Source organism: Oryza sativa, chromosome 11 (genome assembly GCF_034140825.1).
Source record: "Oryza sativa Japonica Group chromosome 11, ASM3414082v1".
In the NCBI taxonomy this organism is placed as follows: domain Eukaryota; kingdom Viridiplantae; phylum Streptophyta; class Magnoliopsida; order Poales; family Poaceae; genus Oryza; species Oryza sativa.
In genome coordinates, this window is record NC_089045.1 from 22061438 (window position 1) to 22080975 (window position 19538).

Sequence of the window (19538 nt, forward strand, 5' to 3'; positions counted from 1 at the left end):
AAGTATTTTTTATATTTACATAAAAATTTTGAATAAGACGAGTGGTTAAACGGTGGTTATAAAGTCAACGGCGTCGTACACGGGAGTACAGAGGAGTTGAACCCGACCGAGGCAGGAGGTTACGGGTTACCTGGTTCGAGCGACGGACCGAGAAAACACCGACCCGAGCCTAGGGTTTGGCCTTCCCCATCCCCCTCCGCCGCGCCGCACGTGTCCACCACACTCCCAAAGCCAAAGGAGATACCCCCTCCCTCCCTTCTCTTCCTCTCCTCCTCACCGCAGCTATCGGGGAGCGCCGCCGCCGCCGCCACCGCCGCCACCGCTAGGCTTTCCTTCCCCTTCCCCCACCAGAAGCTTCTCGCCGGAGAAGGAAAGGAGGAGGAGAGATGGCGGAGCGGCTGACGCGTATCGCGATCGTCAGCGAGGACAAGTGCAAGCCCAAGAAGTGCCGCCAGGAGTGCAAGAAGAGCTGCCCCGTCGTCAAGACCGGTAATCCCTTCCCCTTCCCCTCCACACCCTCACGCGGTGGGGCAACTCGAGGAGGCGAGTGGTCTCCCCGTGCCGACGCAATCGAGGCGTAGATCGATCCCCGGGAGAGGCTTCGCCATTTTTGCGCGGGGTCAGATCCGGGGAGATAGGGCGCGGTTGAGGTTTAGGGTGGTACCCTGTAAGTTTTGCAGCTTCTGGGGTTGTGCCACAGCTGTTTGTTTTAGAGACTAGATTGGAATTCTTCATACATACACAGTGCTAGTATTAGTTTAATTTTGTGTGTGCTGCGATATCATGTAAAGTTCCAGCTTCCAAACGAGCACGCAAGCTGCGGTTCCTAGTTGTTTCATAATCTTGCCGCTTGATATGCCGTGCGCTAAGGCTGGCGATATGAGTTTCCTGTTTTGAGATTGTATATGTGGTATGGCGATTTTACAGGGAAGCTTTGCATCGAAGTAACTCCGGCGTCGAAGCTTGCGTTCATTTCTGAAGAGCTGTGTATTGGTTGTGGTATTTGCGTTAAGGTATGTTTGCTGCTATTATACATACGCATGGAACTAGGATATGTCTTTGTTCTGTAATGTATGTTTCTCACTTCCGCTATGATCTTTGTTGCAGAAATGCCCGTTTGATGCCATTGAGATTATCAACCTTCCTAAGGATTTGGAAAAAGATACTACTCATCGCTATGGTCCAAACACCTTCAAATTGCACAGGTATTGATGTTTGATTTGAGGAGCTGTGTTGATATGAACTTTTGCATTTTTTTAATCCAAGTATTACTGTAATTTAGGTGAAACCATATCTTTGGATAGTTACTGATTTAGCACTTGCAGGTTGCCCGTTCCAAGACCTGGTCAAGTTTTAGGCCTTGTTGGGACAAATGGAATTGGAAAGTCGACAGCACTCAAAGTGTTAGCTGGCAAGCTCAAGCCTAATTTGGGACGATTTAAAGTATATATTTTTACCTCGTGCCCAATTTCTCTGTTGCTGACTGTTAAATTATGTGTTCTCATAGAAAGTTGACTTCCTTCCTTTCCTTTTATACTGATACAAGTAATGGGAATCCACCTATATTTGTTGCAGAATCCACCAGACTGGCAGGAAATTCTGACATACTTCCGTGGGTCTGAACTCCAAAACTATTTTACACGCATATTGGAGGATAACCTTAAGGTATTGCATTGCCACTTCTTTTTATCCATTGTGTTTGTCCTTCTTTTAGGCTTTTTTAGCATGTACTCTGCGACAGTAATAAATATCTTAATTTGTCGTTTACCATCACTATGTGTGGGCTCTGAGTACAATAGCATCAGTGAGGTATTTGTTTCAGTCTTATTTTTGGTTCTATAGCATCATACATTTTTCTGGTAAACTTTTGTATGCATGCAAACAGTAACAACACATAGCGTCAGCAAGATACTATTGATCTTCCACTTATGCAACCTGCATTAAATTATGCACTCAAATATTGTCCGAATCTCAGGTATTAAATATTGCTTTGATTTATTACATGTCAAAAAACCCTTAGTAGCCAAAAAACAGATATTCTGGCATTGGAATAGACTGTCGCTATGTTTGATATTATCAGTATTGATTGCTTCATACTTCTATTAACTTACATGCATGCTGACATGCTCTATTTCTCTTTCCTAGGCAATCATCAAGCCTCAGTATGTGGATCACATTCCAAAAGCTGTCCAGGGAAATGTTGGGCAAGTACTTGACCAGAAAGACGAGAGAGGCGTGAAAGCTGAGCTTTGTGTCGACCTTGAATTGAACCAAGTTATTGATCGAAATGTAGGAGATCTTTCTGGTGGTGAGCTCCAGAGATTTGCGATAGCAGTTGTTGCTGTGCAGAATGCGGAAATTTTCATGTTTGATGAGCCATCAAGTTACCTTGATGTTAAGCAGAGGCTTAAGGCTGCACAAGTCGTTCGGTCTTTGCTTAGACCCAACAGGTAACATATTCGTTATGTTATTACTATGATTATGTAAATTTAAACTTTGACGAATGCAATATCAAGTTCTATCCTATGTATTTTCAGCTATGTGATTGTTGTGGAGCATGATTTGAGTGTCCTGGATTACTTGTCCGACTTTATTTGCTGCTTGTATGGGAAGCCAGGTGCTTATGGTGTAGTTACTTTGCCGTTTTCGGTCCGAGAAGGTATCAATATTTTCTTGGCCGGATTTGTTCCAACAGAAAATCTACGGTTTCGAGATGAATCTCTTACTTTTAAGGTAACCTGTGCCTTTTCAGATTTAGATTTTTGGCTATGTGATGAAACATTGTTTTTATGTATGTTCTGTCCTTTCAGATTGCGGAGACTCAGGAAAGTGCTGAGGAGATTGAGACATACCAGCGATATAAGTACCCTACTATGAGTAAAACACAGGGCAATTTCAAGCTCACTGTTGTTGAGGGTGAGTTCACTGATTCACAGATTGTTGTGATGCTTGGTGAGAATGGGACAGGGAAAACTACATTCATCAGAATGCTGGTACGCCACCCTTCCTCCGTAACTACCCTAATCTTCAGTTCAAAATCAATCAACTAAATCTGCAGTTATCTTTCTGATTTGTTATGAATGGATAGGCTGGGTTGTTGAAGCCAGACACTGTGGAAGGAACTGAGATTGAAATTCCTGAATTTAATGTGTCCTACAAGCCTCAGAAGATTAGCCCGAAATTCCAGCATTCTGTGAGGCACTTGCTTCATCAGAAAATACGGGATTCATATACTCATCCTCAGTTTGTGTCTGATGTCATGAAGCCACTGCAAATAGAGCAACTCATGGACCAGGAAGTTATCAATTTATCAGGTGGTGAGCTACAAAGGGTGGCAATATGCCTTTGCCTTGGAAAGGTAAATAGATGTTTCTTCTGACAAATATAATACACCATTTTTGTGCCTTTTAAAAGTTTTAAGACTTCATGACCTGTCTAGTTATATATATATATATATATATATATATATATATATATATATATATATATATATATATATATATATATATATATTTCACATACTATATGCTCATTTGGCTTTTGTGACCAAATCTTCTAGGTCTGCATTTATGTTCCTGCAATGTTTTTTAAATTATATTTGCATCAAGAACAACAATACATAGACCGTAATTCGTATGATATTTCTTCCTGTTTTATGTGGGATTTCAGAATGCATTAAACTACGGATACATGCACATGGTCTTTCTAAACCTGTCACTGATGGATTTCAATGAGTTCTATTCCTTGCTCTTCTCAGAAATGCCATTTTGGAATCTGTTTTAGTTGGCTTAGAACACATTTTATCCATTTATATCCTTTGATGTGGACCTGGTGTGGCTCAATCTGTTTTGCTAGATGACATTGGAGTTAGATATTTGTATTGTTGTATGTTTTACTTAAGCATAGAATGACTCAAGAAATAATTATTTTTCCTGTGGGCCTACTGTCATGGGGTAGATCATAAGAGGAGGGAGATAAATCAATCTGAAATTTGTAACACTGATTAGACAATGGTCTTGAATTTGGAGACTTGTAGTGCTACAGATCTCAGTCGCGGTGTGCTTTTCTCATAAAATAACAATCAAAGAATATGTCTTGTATTATTTACTTTTGTTTGCACTTTTGAAGCCTCTGAATAATGGCTATGAACAATCCAATTGATGATCCACCTAACATATCCGTAGTACTTTCATGTGGCTAAGCACCTAAATGCTGTATTGCCTATATAAATATTGACTTGATTGTCAGCTTATTGATACTTGCAATGTGGTATATGTTCAGCCTGCAGATATCTATCTGATTGATGAACCAAGTGCCTATCTTGATTCGGAGCAGCGCATTGTTGCTTCGAAGGTTATCAAAAGATTCATCCTTCATGCAAAGAAAACTGCATTTATTGTGGAGCATGATTTCATCATGGCTACCTACTTAGCTGACAAGGTCATTGTTTATGAGGGGCGGCCTTCTATCGACTGTACTGCCAATGCACCACAGTCTTTGGTATCTGGGATGAATAAGTTCTTATCGGTAAGTTCTGAATATTAAATATTGAGAAGAGATCCACAAGTTTGTTGTAATACCATCTCGCATCCTTGTCTTTGGTTCAGTTGTAGGCAACTTCCTCAAAAGATTAATTTTTCAGTAGAGTTTGACATTCTATATCTGTTTTTAGTTGTCGAAAGATGTCCCACTTCTGTTTATTTTTCAGAGTATTTCATTTATGTTTTCACATGCTAATGCTTTCTATTGTTTTTCCTTTTGTGCATGATAGCATCTTGACATTACTTTTAGAAGAGACCCAACCAACTATAGGCCAAGAATAAACAAACTGGACTCCACAAAAGACAGGGAACAAAAGTCTGCAGGATCCTACTACTACCTTGATGACTAATTTGAAGGCGTACAGGTTCCTACAGCTCTCATTTATGCTGGAGTAGTTTCATATCATTTTTTAATTCTTATTTTCACTTATTAAGTAATTTCGTTTTTCTTTTGCCTTGCTGTGCAGAATCTTCTTGTGGAGCTTCCCGCCCATAATTTGCCCAGGCCTTCGATGTCCTACGCATTACTTGTTCAGAAGGTTACTTTGAAGCTACCACAGCTTGAAGCATGCTAAATAACTTGGCTGCAGGAGTGAAGTGGTATCATCATCAGTTATAAGGCTGAGCATGTGATGCTGACACTTGAGTTCTTTTGCTGGTTTGATATATATGATGATGGGAAAGAGAGATGTTACTGTTAAACTGAGCAACTTTGTCAGGATCGGAAGATTGTGAATTTTTGTGTATTTTTGCATTATTGTATCGTGGATTTACCAACTGGCACCCTTAAATCGTTGGTTTTATAGGCATAAAGTTTTTGAGCTGTTACTCATGTTACCAATGTTATCAAAGTTCTCTGAGTTATTACTGTTAATTCACTTTATCGAGATAATAACGTAGTTTGTCTTTTTTTTTATTCAGATTTTTAAAAATCTGTAGTAGACAAAACCGAGGTTTTTCTTTGTTTTGATCGGATGCCAGATTCATTTGCTTGTGTTTAGTTTTGTTGTGTCAACGAGAATGATTGAGTTGCGTTACATGCAGATTCATGTTGTTTGTTTCTCCACAACTTACAGTCGTGGAAAATTTAAGGTTGCAATGTAAGTGAAACTTAATAAATCTATTATTTGCAAGAAGCCAATATTAGAAAACAAACTATGATAAGAAACCTCAAAATTAACGCTAAAATTAAGTTTTGGAATTTAAATTTTGTTTGTGACCATTCTTCCAAGTAGAAAACGATAGCTCCATCAAACACCATAAAAGTTATTGCTCATTTAATTTCTTGTCAAAATTAACCTTACCAAAATTGATATTACCAAATTAATTTTGGTATTAATAAAATTTGGGAGCTTTTGTTGCATTTGGTTTGACCCCTTACTAAAAATTGGAAAAGTTTTTTTGGATAGGAAACTTTTAGAATTACCAATATTTGGTATGGTAGCAAATGATAAAGTTACATTTAGTTTGTTAACATATTAAAATTTGATAATGTCAAAACTTGATAAGGTTAAAAATGGTACTCTATCCGTCCCAAAATACAAGAGATTTTGGTAGGATATGACATATCACAGTATTTTAAATCCATAGTGATAGGAATGTGTTTCATCCAACCAAAATCACGTCTATTTTAATATACTTAAATGGTAGGATACGATATATCACAGTCTTTTAAATCCATAGTAATAGGAATATGTTCTATCCAACCAAAATCTCGTATATTTTAATATACTTAAAATGAACATGCTCTCGGTGCATAATACAAAGGCCTTGTTCCAGAGGTGAAATGTTTTGGCGTGTCACATCGGATATATGGACACATATTTGAAGTATTAAACGTAGTCTAATAACAAAACAAATTATAGATTCCGCCTGTAAACTGCGAGATGAATTTATTAAGCCTAATTAATCCGTCATTAGTAAATGTTTACTGTAGTACCGTATTGTCAAATCATGGTGCAATTAGGCTTAAAAGATTCGTCTCGCAATTTATACGCAATATGTGTAATTAGTTTTTTTTTCTATATTTAATACCTCATGCATGTGTCGAAACATTCGATGTGAGTAGGATGGACAGGAAGCTTGTGGCTTGTTAGCTCACTTGGCTCGGCGGCAAGGCCCAAGCCCAAGACAACAGCTGAACAACAAAACCCTAGGCACACGCACCGCATCTCTCTTTGTCTCGCGAATCCTCGTCTCCTCGATCCCCTTCGGCCCTTCCGTTATTCGCATGTTCCGTATCCGCAGTGCGCCGTCGCTAGCCGCTAGGGCCGCCGCCGCCATCGCCGGACTTCCCCTCCTCGGCTCCTCCTCTACCAGCTACAAACCTGCGTTTACGATGGAGGAAGAACGAGAGGTGCAAGAGCAAGTGCCTCAGGTTGCAAGCGTGGAATCCCAGAGCAAACACATGAGCGTGTCTTGTTGGTTTGGCTCGCGAATCTAATGAGCTAGCTCTAGCTTTCAAACGAGCCGAGCCGAGCTGGGTTTCTAGCTCGTTAGGATAACGAGTTGAGCCGAGCCAGCTCGTTATCCTAACGAGCTAGACCGAGCCGAGCTGAGCTGGCTCGCTATCCACCCCTAGATGTGACAGGGTTAAAAGTTTTTGCGTGGGAACTAAACCGGGCCAAAATCTTCTCATGGTCATGTAAGTTGGGTACGTACGTATTCCACTTTTAAAACAACAAGGTGGCTGGGACAACATGATATTACTAGTACGAGTAATTTTCTTTCAACGTATATATTTTTATAACCAGTTGATTAGACCAAAAGATATCTTGAGATGAGCTTCCTTTCGCTCTCTACTTCACACTTGTTCAATACGGTACGGACAGATTTTAACCACCGGCTGCCTGCAAGTAGTACCGGTGTGTCCGTGTCTGCTCGACTGCTCTCCCTCTCCTCCCCGTCTTCCTCCCTCTCCCGGTCTCCCCTTCGGTTGCCGCGTCACCACCACCACCACCGGGTCACTGCCACGTGGGCCCCACACCCCCACCTCCGCGACCTCGCGGCCGGTGAGCCGCACTGCGCCTCCCCTCCGCTGGGTACAAACCGAGTGACCGATCTACCACCTCCACCCACCGCCATCCCCCCCAATCCCCCCCACACGCCGCGAGATCTCCCGCCTCCTCCTCCACCCGCCATGGATCTCCTCCGCGACCGCCGCCTCGGCGCGCTGCTGGTGGTGGTGCTGGTGCTGGTGAGCGGCGCGGCGGTGGAGGCGTCGATCCACACCTACGACAGGGAGCCGTTCCGGGAGGTGGGGAACGCGTTCCTCCTCTCCGGGGGCAGCGAGGGCGTCGTCGCCGACGGGGCCGACCTCGCCGCCCCCGCCTCCTCCTTCATCAAGTAAAGTTTCCCATCCCCCCCGCACCACACCTCCGCGTCTCGGTGGTTGGAAACTAGTATAGTAGTAGGTTCTCGAAGCCGCTGCCAAGGGTGAGAGGCATGTGCTGCTGGCTGCTCGGTCTTGAATCGCCTGGGGATTAGGCGTCGCCGGCGCTGGGAATGGGAAATGGGGGGCGAGGCGTCACCGCTGGAGGATCCCGCCCGCGCGCACGGTTTTGCTGAGTGCTTGCTTGATTAGTGGCAATTTAACTTTTGGGATTTTTCATTTTGGCAAGACATTAGTGCTCAGTTTGTGATTTATGACCAAATTTATAATTGTGTTGCCGATGAAGTAAAATTCGGGTTGCTTAGATACACCTAACATTGAAAATGATAAAATCTGCAAGTTGTGACCCACACATTGAACTCGGTGCTCACCATGTAGTTGTTTGCAGTGTTTTGTGTCAATATTGTTCACTGCAGTTCATTTTAGTTTTATAGACTTTTAGTTCAGCTTTGAACTTCTTGTGCTGATAAGCAGGGCTGTGCTACCGCCGTATTAAACCGATGCAGGTTCCACTATTATCATTTTGAGTAACATTTGCCATGGATTAGGAGAATTACATAGCTAGTTAGCTACTGCCAATGTGAATTACGGAGCATGTTGACAAGCTGATATGTGGGCTCAGAAAATCATTTGGTTGATGCTGTCCTTGTGCTTACTAGCTGTTTCTATCTGTTTTATTGCGTCCATCAGGCTTTATTTTTTGTAGGAATATGTATGGGTTTAATCTTTTCTGGGATCTGTATGTGTTAGTTTACCGATGGAAAGAACTATGCTCCATTCATAACAATTGTATAATTTAGTATTAACCAGATGCTGGGTTTTCTTACTGTCAGGTTCACGAATGTTACTTTCTGGAGAACTCCGGAATCAGCTGAATCACATGCAAAAATGGCACACAGTACAGGTCTGGTACAGGCCATTTTATTTGAAGCAGCTGACAGGGATAACATTGGGGGATCTGCCTATGGTGGACAGAGGTCCATATGTTGTACCCCTGACCTTGCTAAACTAGAGGGCTGCAAACAAGGGGAAGTAATCAGGAGACCATCCTCTGATGATCCTGATTGGCCTTATGTGCTAGATACACACTTCAGTGGTAGTCACCTTTCTGTGAAGTTAGAAGATGAGGTAGTTCGCATTACCAAGACAGGCATGTACAACTTGTTCTTCATTTCCTGTGATCCAAAACTGAGAGGCCTTAGTATGAGTGGGAAGACAGTCTGGAGGAATCCTGGCGGCTACCTACCAGGGCGGATGGCACCTTTGATGAAATTTTACGTTTTTATGTCACTGGCTTATCTATTGGTCATGGTTGTCTGGTCGAGTCAGTATATAAGATTCTGGAGGGACATCATGCCAATCCAGAATTGGATCACACTAATTATTGCACTTGGCCTTTTTGAGATGACACTATGGTACTTTGAATACTTAAACTTCAACAGTAGTGGTGTACGGCCAATTGGAATCACAACTTGGGTGGTTACTGTTGGAGCCATCAGAAAAACGATTTCTCGCCTATTGATCCTTTCTATCTCAATGGGATATGGTGTTGTCCGCCCAACCCTGGGAGGACTGACCTCTAAGGTGTTGCTCCTTGGGCTGACATATTTCCTGGCTTCTGAATTGCTGGATATTGCAGAAAACGTTGGAACAATTAATGACATTTCTGGGAAAGCAAGGCTTTTCCTAGTTCTTCCTGATGCCTTTTTGGATGCTTTCCTCATACTTTGGATTTTCACTTCTCTCTCCCGCACACTTGAGAAGTTACAGGTAAGCTATATTTGATGTAATTTTTCTTGTCTGCTTTTATAATGATGATTACTCCCTCCGTCCCAAAATATAACAACTTCTACACCAACATTCTCTTCTCAACCAATCACAACCCTCCACCATTCAATTTTCTCACCTACCTCCACTTCTCATCCAATCACAACCCAAACCTATTTAATTCTATCTACTTTCTTAGTAACTGTATCCAACTCTAAAAATGCTTATATTCTGGGATGGAGGGAGTAGCATTTTATCCATGTTTTCTCTTTTCAATAAAGTCATAACATCTGATGTTTTGGTGGTGGAGGAAATAAGTGCTTGCAATTCTTTTCTGATGCGTAACTAACTGTGATCTGGTGGAGTTACTAGTGTATGAAGAACCTATGATAGTGATGTTAATATCAAAATTCTAATGGTGTTATGTGTGCTCACAAAGAGGACAAGTGCTTTAAACAGTGTTTATAATTTCATAACCAAGTCTGTTGAACCATGCCAAAATAGAAGTATGTATTGTGTTGCTTCTTAATCATCACCTTTTTTTATTGCTCATCAGGCTAGGAGGAGCTCAGTAAAGCTGGATATATACAGAAAATTTACTAATGCATTGGCGGTATCTGTAATAGCTTCAGTTGCCTGGATTGGTTATGAGGTATGCAAATTTGACTTTGTTAATCAATAGTGCATATTGGCTCACTGACCTATGTTCCTGGATTGGTTAATCAGTAATGTGGTGCGTATTAGTCTCTTAAGTTCCTGTAAGCTTTATGAACATCCAAGTACGTCATTATCACATGGCATTCCAAAATTGTGCCCTCTGAAAACAACAAAGTCTTCTTTATAATCAAAATTTATCTGCTATTTTTAGAGGACACCTCTATCAGAATGTCTTCTTTGCACTTTAGTGCTTCACTATTTTTATGATGTCCTGATAAAGCACCCATGGAAAATTTGGATGATTCATTTTTTTTCATAATACTTGGGTTCTAAGCCTGATCATAAACTTCTTCTCTGCATGAGTGTGAAAAAGAATCATGGAAGACATTACTCACTTCATGTTCTGCAATTTTCTTCATGCTGATATGAGAGATGGTTTCATTCATCTGCAGATTTTTTTTCAGGGAATCATCTGTTTTATAGCATTATAGCTGTGATAAATAACCTGCTCTGCTCAACAATGGCTTCATTTTGCAGGTCTATTTCAAAGCGACAGATCCCTTTAGTGAGAGGTGGCAGAGCGCATGGATCATAACTGCATTCTGGGACGTTCTTGCATTTGTTTTGCTTCTTGTGATTTGTTATCTATGGGCGCCATCCCAGAGCTCACAAAGGTTAAATCTTTGCCTCTTCAATGACTGGAAATGCCATAGTGAAAGTAGTAGTGTAGCTTGAAATGACTTGAAAGTATCTGTGTTGCTACTTGTAATAACCAGCTTATCTACTCAAAATGCCGATAGCTCGCCTGGCTGCCTGCCATCACTAGAAAGTAGTAATGTGTTTTTATACGGCACAAGAAGGTTATCTTTGAAAGCGCTCTAAAATTGACATGTCAAACCTTGTCCAGATACGCATATTCAGGCGAAGCTGCCGACGACGATGATGAAGAATCTCAATCTCTGACGAAGGGGACCGACGGTGATGTAGGGATGGTAAAGGTTGACAAGGACAGAAGTGGTGGTGTCAGTAGTGCTTTCAGCTTGGAAGACGAGGCTGAGGAGGACAAAAGAGAGTGACCTGCTGGAGCAAGAATGCTCCAAGGTTCCTGAGCTTTCTTCTTCTTTTTGGTGGTGATTTGATCTTCTCTTTTGTACCTTCTCAGTTACACAGGTCATGTAGAAGCGCACCATTTTATCCATTCCTGCGAGGATAGTATGTTCGTGGTGTTCCATGTGGAGTTTCACATAGGCCAGGATGGTGCACATTATTTAAATGACTACACATTCACAACAGTGTACATATCTGTTTTTGTTACCGGTTGTGCATTGCCTGATGTATCATGGTATCATGTATGAAACTGGTGAACGCAGTGTTTGACAGATCTGTTTGCCTAATTGACTGGAAGTTGCAGATGAAAAATAGCCAAAGTTTTTAATCCAAAACTCCAGTTCTCCTGCACTAGCACTAACCATCCAATTACTTCAATGCTTTTGGTTCCAAGACCTGGCATCAAGGTATTTAAGCCATAACAGTTCAATCTTTCTATTGTTAAAGCATCAGCAGATTCTCGTGAGAAGATTTTTCAATAGCGGATTCTATGCACGGGATAGATAAAATCGTAATAAAACACTGTTCGTTGTCGTGAGAAGATTTTTTGATAGCTGGATTGTATACATGAGATAGGTAAAGGCAATCCAGATCCTCTGCAGGCAGTATTGCTCACTGACATGTGGATCCTACATATCCTTAGGCCCACATGTTAGTGAAGAGTACTGCACTGCAGAGGACCTTGAGGGCCTGTTTGGGGGAGCTTTAGATTCTGAGAAGCAGCTGTTTGGTAGCCAGCTTCTGAAAATCTAGAAAAGCTCTGAAACTCAGCTTCTCCAGCTTCTGACTTCTTAGTTCATTTTTCAGAATATGTAACTACAGATTCTCAGAAGCTATGGACTGTTTGGGACAGCTTCTAGCACCCAAAAGCTGCACCTGGGACAAGCTTGTTTGAGTCACTCAGGTAAGAGAAACAATCCATTTTTTTTCAGATTTTAAGAAATTGTAGTTATAAATTCAGAAAATAAACTAGAAACCAGAAGCTAGAAAATCTAGCTTCTACCGTATCCTCAAAATGTAGCTACCAACCAGTTATTTCTCGGAATCTTAAGCTCTCCGAACAAGCCCTTTATCATAATAAAACACTGTTGTACTCTCTAGCTGAAGCTGTGCGTGCAGCCTTGAGTCCTTGACAGCTGACGTTAAACATTCCAACGGCAGATGGCATCATGGCAAACAGGCAAAGAGCCAAAGATGCAGGCTGAGCATATAAAACCCTTGCTGGTCAAGCCGCGGCATGACTGACAATTGCACAAACATGCGTCAAAGAAGTACAAGGCCAAGGAAAGATGATTACAAGTCACTGGTTAACTCGAGAATTGATGGCTGTGACACCGTTCTTGATCTAGGCACAAGATTCTTCACTTCAGCCAAGCAATTTTCTCATCAAGAACGAAAGAGTACAAGGATGGCATGACAAACTCTGGATTCTTACAGAGTAAAGGCTTTGTCTGATTCTTCCTCCCTCTGTAGAACGGTTTGTTCTATGTTGTGAGTTATGACATGCTTTCATAAACTCCTCCCTATTTACACAAATGAAATCAGGTGAGCTCCCCTTCTAACTTGGGTTCAAAATGAGAACACTGTAAGCGGTTTGAACAACACAACTAGGCATCTACAAGCCTTACCTTCTGCAATTCTGAACTAGAGTCTAGAGGTCATGAGTTGACATGCTTGTCTAGGAAAGCGTTTGCCAGATTTCTGAAGCTGGTATTAGCATCTCCAGCCACGGCATACTCTCTTACTGCCTTAAGTACTTCTGGTTTCAGAATATCTTTCTTTGTCGAAGGGTTACACAGATAATATAAAGCCCCAAGTGCATAGTTCACCTGTGAAATCATTGGAATGGAATTATTCGTATAGGAGAAACTACAGAAAAGTGAGGAATCAATAAGAAAATCTATTTTTTCAAAAGAACAAAACATTCATTTCAGTAATTGGATAGTGTTGAAGTTATGGTTTCAGAAATACTAACCGTATTCTTCACTGGGCTAGATAAGCATTGTATGACCAACGGAATTCCACCGCAATGAGTAATGACTGAAGCATTTGCTGGATCTGCATGTATACAAATAGACCAATAAGATTTTAAAAAAAATCTATGTTTGCTGGAAACACAATTAAAAAGTGGGAACATTAAAAGGGAAAATTGGGAGCTTGAAGTATTGCATTGCTCACCGGCACAAGAGTTACAGATTCCACCGATGCCAAATTCGATAAGCCTTTCGTTTGGCTCCGTAATGCAGTCCAAGAACAATTCTAGGATATTTAGCTGAGAAAGCAAAACAGATAGACAAGTTACTGAACATGATCGCTAATTCAAGTCAATCCTTATAGCACATGAAATCTGCACAAACTGTTCCTAAAGAACAAGTGTGCGAGATAACAACCTGGCGCATAAAGGTGTAGTTATAAGGATCATATGCGAAATTCGCCAAATTTGCAACAATTCTCTCCTTGGACTCTGCGATAACAAAAATAAAATAGAATCAATGAACAATGTTTAATAAGCATCCAATGCCATGTAAACTCTGGCGTCCATGAACCGATGAACTTATTCTACTCGACAGTATAATCCCGAATTATATTTTCATTTTTAAAAAATGAACTAGCTTATGCTGGCTTTTATCAATAGGAGAAAAATGCAGAAACAATTCGGCTGCTATGGACAACCTAACGACGGACGGTCATCTCATCATGAATTGGGTTTGCAAGACGAGAAATGGAACTAGCTGACCTTCATCCGTGGCCTCCTGGAACTGGGTGACGAGATCCTGACGAGGCGGACGCAAATCAAACGGAGAAAAAAAAATCAGCTGATCAGCGCGAGGATTTTGCAGGATAAACCAGTCGAATCTTTTCCATGAGCCAAAAAGCAAAGCAAAAGTGAGCCAACCTGGAGGTGCTGGTCTCTCGGGGTGCCGTGGCGTCCGGTCCGCTCGACCTGCCGCTGCGCGTTCGTGAACATCGATCCCCCTCCGACCCGGCAGAGAGAGAGAGAGAGAGAGAGAGAGAGAGAGAGAGAGAGAGAGAGAGATTCCCGATCTGCTCACCGCGCCGCCGTGGTTGGGGGGGAGAAACGCTGCTGGTGGTGGTGGCGGAGCCGATGCCCGCGGGAATTGGGGGCGGTGGTCTCGACGAGCTCCCCACGCACGGAGAGCCTCGGCTCGCCCAGCGGAAGCGAGGGGGCACCTCTCGCCGGAGTGATGCCGCCGCCGCCGTGTTTCGTCGAGAGGGGTCTCGCCGGAGGGGGGATTTGCCGCCGCCGTGTTTCGTGGAGGAGAGAGAGAGGGGAGAGCGGGGAACAGCTCAATCCGGGCCGTACGACATCGATCTAACGGTTTCGGATGGGGACACGTCATGCATTGAAACACAGTTTCGGGCTCTTTTTTGGAACGAAGGATTTTCATGGGAAATTTATAGGGTTTATACTGCTATATACGTACTGTACAGCTCATATACGGTTAGATATATACAACCATACCATAGATCAATATAAGAGAAGAGCATGTTCATATGTATTGCAGCTGTTTACCACCATTGATCAAATTCAGTTATACGTGAGTCGGATAGTTGGGTCATATGCATAGTAATTTTCGATGTAACTATGGAATTATTTTATATTTTTCCAATGAAGCTCTTTGGTTGAAAGATCTGGCTACAAAATTTTTATTGGAATCCTTTCTTTCCTCCACCTTTTAACTTTTTTAGGATTTCAAACAGGAGCTCAAACCTCTTGGTTTTGATTTCCTTTGAAAAGTCCAATTCACCGTGTCTCTTCATCTCTCTTCTCAACTCTATCTTAATAATACGAGTATCTAAATTCCCCATGAATTTCTTATGAAGTATCTAAATTTCCTTCGAATTCCCTGTGAAGTATCTAAACAACCGTTAGATATATTCATGTGTCATAGGTAGTGGGCCGAGGGGTCGAGGCCCTAGGGATAAGGATAGAGTCGGTTGGATAGGATTAGATTGGATCCTCCCTCCATCTATATAAGGATGGTTTGTATCGTTATTCTAGTCAAGCAATGAATCAAGATTAGTCTCTCCCAACCTAAGTCCCCTTCTCATCCCTAGCAGCCGTCGCCGCCCGGCTATCCTCCCGGCGGTGTTTACCCCCCTATGAATCCTAATCCATAACATCATGTGTTTTCAATTCCCGACTTTCTATTTCTGCGTTTTTACTATTTATGTGTTTTTTTCAATTTCTGCGTTCCAAAGGAGCCCTAGCAGCTTAGCAACTCTGATCTTTCCAACGTTGAAGTATCAGTGCATCTTGTAATGGATTTTGCTCTTCCTTTTTTTTTACTAACTTCTTACAAAATCTACTCTTCCTTGCAATGGAGGACAAAACAATATTTACTGCAAAATCAAGGCAACGAGTAGCATAGTAAAGCTCTCGTGTGGTTGCAGCAGTCACACTTTACAAACCATTGTAGTATTGAACTGGTAACCTAGAGCTGGCAAAATTTGGGAAAAGAAATACAGCTGATGCAGTTGTACGTGAGAGACTTCTGAGCACAGCTGGGGCAAACAGATTCAGATGTTAGCTTTTGAGCAAACCAAATACTGTTAGGTTCAAGAACTCAGGGTCTTCTTGTTGGTGTCTTCTCAATCTGTGACGCGGAGTGGCTGTTCATTCTTCACAATCAACTCAACTTGATTCTGGTCAGCCCATACAGCTGCATCCAGATACCCAAGCTCATATAATTTGTCTAGAACCTCGTCTTCGGCGGGTTCCAGAGCCCAGTTAAACAGCTGTAATTGATTTGAGAATTGAGACAGTGTCAAAGTGAATCAAGGTGAGTGGTAAAAATTGTGCATTTCGAAAGTGACTGACCTGTCGGGGGCTAGCTCTGTTCTCCGGATTGCAGTCTGGACTAATACCAATCCCTTGCAATCCTAGTCGACTGGCTGGGAAAGCACAAATTCGAACCTGCAATTGTAGGCATAGTGTCAAGAATAAGCATTGCAAAACAGGCAGCATGGCACATTGTCCTGTTGTATGCATCAAAGATGTGTACACAAAGTAGTACAACGCAACTGGTTCTGCTAATGGATATCGTGGGGGGCCTCCCTCACTGTTTCCGGTAAAAAAAAAACTCAGAGTAGAATATTTTTGGAGACAGAGAAGCCCTCAACTCACAAGTGTGATGCATCCTGCATGAGACAGGCCAACTTGCACACGCCCATTCAGAAGAAGCGGTTTCAGAATTGCACATTCAAATTTCAGTACAGTTTTTTAAAACAGATTGCTCAGTTATGGAAAAGGAAAAGAAAGAAGATACCCCAAATTCAGGTTATACAGTTATCTTCACTGTAAAGTATAAAGAGAGCAACAGAAAATGTATTAAATTTGAGAAGAAAAACACATTATTATGTACTCAGCTTATGATCATTTTAGTACATGAACACATCACAGTGCTTGCACCTACTACAGAACAAAACATGTCTGAGGTGTCCCTATGTTGCATTGTTCAAAATCATAGTCTAACCAAGACAGACATGTCATACGGTTTTCAATTGTAAAATCAACAATCAGTGGGGGAAATGCTTTTCATACATGTGCAGAAAACTCAATAGTTCTAGTGATCAGAATAATTTTGCAGAACCAAAAGAAGTTATGACATACTGTTTCGGAAGCAGAAGTTGGTGGCATAAACAACGTAAGGCCCCCATCAATGCACAGCCTGTTCCGGAAGAAAGTTGCAGGCCTGGGAGCTAAATATCTGAAACAAGCACACCCAATTATTCTTAAACTTAGAACACAAAATATAGAAGATACATACAGTACGAGTGAGGAAAAGTTAACATGAATCTTACCCAGGAATAAAAGAGGATGTAATAACTGCACTGATTACATCATCTTTTGAGTCAAATTGGTCAACCAGTAAGCCCCTAGGCCTCCAGGACAGCTGAGTAATAGCAACTGATGAGAAGAAGTTAAGTGTTCTTAATTATTAAATCCAGTTACTTGTCAGAAAATAATGTAGCAGAAAATACACACAGCAAATATGAATAAGCAATGGTTGAACAGTATGAAGCTTACCACGGATCCTTCCGTTGCACCTAATGTGCACATCATCTGGGAGAAACCTGTCTAGAACATCCTTGAGTACAGCCTGCTCAAGTGCACAAGATTACAAGGTTAAAAACATATCATTCAATCAGCCAGCACATGAACTATTTAGTGACTTGAGTGCCATATATGTCTGTCGCCTTCAGCGTATTTTTTAAAGGATACACCAGGTTACTCATCACAGTTTTCTCGAATTATTACAGTCTAAACACCAAGGTATTGCAAAGTTGAAACATAGTTGGCAAATTGGTCATAAATAAACCAATGATCTATCACACATATAGTTGGGTATAATTTACACAGGAAGCAAACTCACATGTTGGCCGCAAGTATAATTAAAAGTAAACAATAAATGGAAACAGAAAACTTACCCCAAGGCGAAAGGCTGTCCCATTGCTCCGACAGTTATCAGCTAGATCCTTGGTCACTTGCAAAGCATCTCGCATCGTGTTCCCAGATGCAATCACTGCACAGATTATGGCACCAGCTGATGAACCAGCTAACGGAGTTCTTTCCTAATGTAAGTCCCAGATAAAGAAACCACTATAAGAAAACTTGCTAAAAAAAAAAGCAGCAGCATACATACAAAATGTATCACACGTAAGTCCTAAAATCACAAGCATAGGAATGCAGAATTTCCATGCATAAAAATAGCAGGCAATGTTACCACCTAGACAGTACAGTAGCATAAAAATTGAGAGCTCTAGCCAGCCATGGCACCAACAAGCTACTCCTACTACTCCTACTAAGCTAAAGAGACCAACACGGAAATTCGACTGTTGTTAGCCACAATTTCATCTCGAAAGTAACCCGCTCATTGGCTAAAGAGACCAATGTGAATTGGATTGTTGTTAGCCATAATTTCATCTCAAAGAAACAAGCCCCAATAGCTAAGCAGACAAACGTAAATTGGATTGTTGTTGGCCACAATTTCATCTCGAGAGAGAAACAATCTCCACTATCGTAGGCACACGGATCTCACAATTCATCTGAGCAGAAGCTCCTGTCTCCTACTGCAAAAATCAAGTACGCGTTCGCGTAGAAGAGGTAAGAGAGATGGGGGGTGGACGCGCACCGTGAGGTAGCCCCTGTCGATGAGGCACTGCGCGACGCCGATGTGGTAGGGGAAGAGCAGCCCGGCGGCGGAGAAGCTGAACCCGGGGCCGGTCAGCTCCCGCCGCCGCCGCTCCGCCTCCACGTCCTCGGGCCGCTGCTCCCACACCACCCCGTCCTTCGCCTCCACCTCCTCCACCGCCGCCCCCCCGCCCCTCCCCGCGCGCACCAGCAGCGCCGCCAGCCCCAGGAACACCTCCCCCGTCCTCACCGCGAGCGACCTCTTCTCGGTCCCCTCGGGCAGCGGCGGCGGCTCCGGGTCGCGGCCCGCGGCGGCGCGGGCGAGCATGAAGCGACGGAAGCCCCGCGGCCGCGCGGAGGCGGAGGAGGGAGGGGTGGAGGAAGGTGGCTGCGGCTTGGGAGGGAGGCCGGAGGCGGCGGAGGAGAGGAGGGAGGAGGCCATGGGGGCTCGCCGGCGGCCGCCGACGACGACACGTGTGCACGCGCGGCGAAGCATCTGCTACGTCGTTAATTCGTTTAGGTGCGTGGAAAAAATAATTAAAAAATCGATGTAGTTTTCTTGTTTCTGTCCTTTTGTTTTCGATTTTATTTTCCGTGGGCAAACGAAACGACACGTGTCGCTGCCCAAGTCGATGTACGTCGTAGCTTTGGATAGTAGAACTCCGTATGCAGGAATTTTTCGTGTCGTGGCATTGGTATGGCTCTGATCGGAAGTAGTATTTAGTTTCGGTATCACCTATATATTTTTCGACAAATTTTCTCCTAAATATTTGACAGATATAATTATAGTATAATCGTAATATAATCGGCACAGGTGATAACCAGAGGAGACGTGGTGCGCGTTCAAGAAGCTGGATCGATTTGTGTCGCGACTCCGTCCAAATCGTTGTTTATCATAACCTTTTGAAAGATCGGGAAC

The 19538-nt window shown here is 42.5% G+C and overlaps 4 protein-coding genes and 1 long non-coding RNA gene across 5 annotated transcripts; 3 read left to right on the top strand and 2 right to left on the bottom strand.

Annotated features, from left to right (window-relative positions):
* The first annotated feature begins 212 nt into the window (after positions 1-212).
* Positions 213-5415, top strand: LOC4350692 (ABC transporter E family member 2). The gene is made up of 12 exons (XM_015762126.3): positions 213-489; positions 928-1013; positions 1108-1205; positions 1326-1443; positions 1576-1665; positions 2146-2450; positions 2538-2733; positions 2811-2993; positions 3089-3358; positions 4282-4527; positions 4772-4906; positions 5009-5415. Exons 1-11 carry the CDS (start codon positions 387-389, stop codon positions 4889-4891), a joined length of 1815 nt encoding a protein of 604 aa, XP_015617612.1. The 5' UTR covers positions 213-386; the 3' UTR covers positions 4892-4906; positions 5009-5415.
* A 1992-nt stretch (positions 5416-7407) lies between these two features.
* On the top strand, positions 7408-11735 carry LOC4350693 (uncharacterized). The gene is made up of 5 exons (XM_015761974.3): positions 7408-7886; positions 8766-9702; positions 10256-10351; positions 10894-11030; positions 11264-11735. Exons 1-5 carry the CDS (start codon positions 7681-7683, stop codon positions 11430-11432), a joined length of 1545 nt encoding a protein of 514 aa, XP_015617460.1. The 5' UTR covers positions 7408-7680; the 3' UTR covers positions 11433-11735.
* A 513-nt stretch (positions 11736-12248) lies between these two features.
* On the top strand, positions 12249-12843 carry LOC136353982 (uncharacterized). The gene is made up of 2 exons (XR_010737611.1): positions 12249-12367; positions 12625-12843. It is a non-coding gene; the product is annotated as an uncharacterized lncRNA (long non-coding RNA).
* LOC4350694 (uncharacterized) lies at positions 12649-14769 on the bottom strand. Its single transcript, XM_015761975.3, has 7 exons — positions 14360-14769; positions 14201-14237; positions 13854-13927; positions 13642-13735; positions 13439-13521; positions 13092-13292; positions 12649-12986 (listed from the first exon to the last, which is right to left on the bottom strand). The coding sequence occupies exons 1-6, from the start codon at positions 14429-14431 to the stop codon at positions 13122-13124; spliced, it is 531 nt and encodes a 176-aa protein (XP_015617461.2). The 5' UTR covers positions 14432-14769; the 3' UTR covers positions 12649-12986; positions 13092-13121.
* A 1038-nt stretch (positions 14770-15807) lies between these two features.
* LOC4350695 (uncharacterized) lies at positions 15808-19166 on the bottom strand. Its single transcript, XM_015760056.3, has 7 exons — positions 18621-19166; positions 17917-18060; positions 17516-17588; positions 17290-17395; positions 17099-17195; positions 16307-16402; positions 15808-16224 (listed from the first exon to the last, which is right to left on the bottom strand). Exons 1-7 carry the CDS (start codon positions 19113-19115, stop codon positions 16078-16080), a joined length of 1158 nt encoding a protein of 385 aa, XP_015615542.1. The 5' UTR covers positions 19116-19166; the 3' UTR covers positions 15808-16077.
* Between the last annotated feature and the right edge of the window lie 372 nt (positions 19167-19538).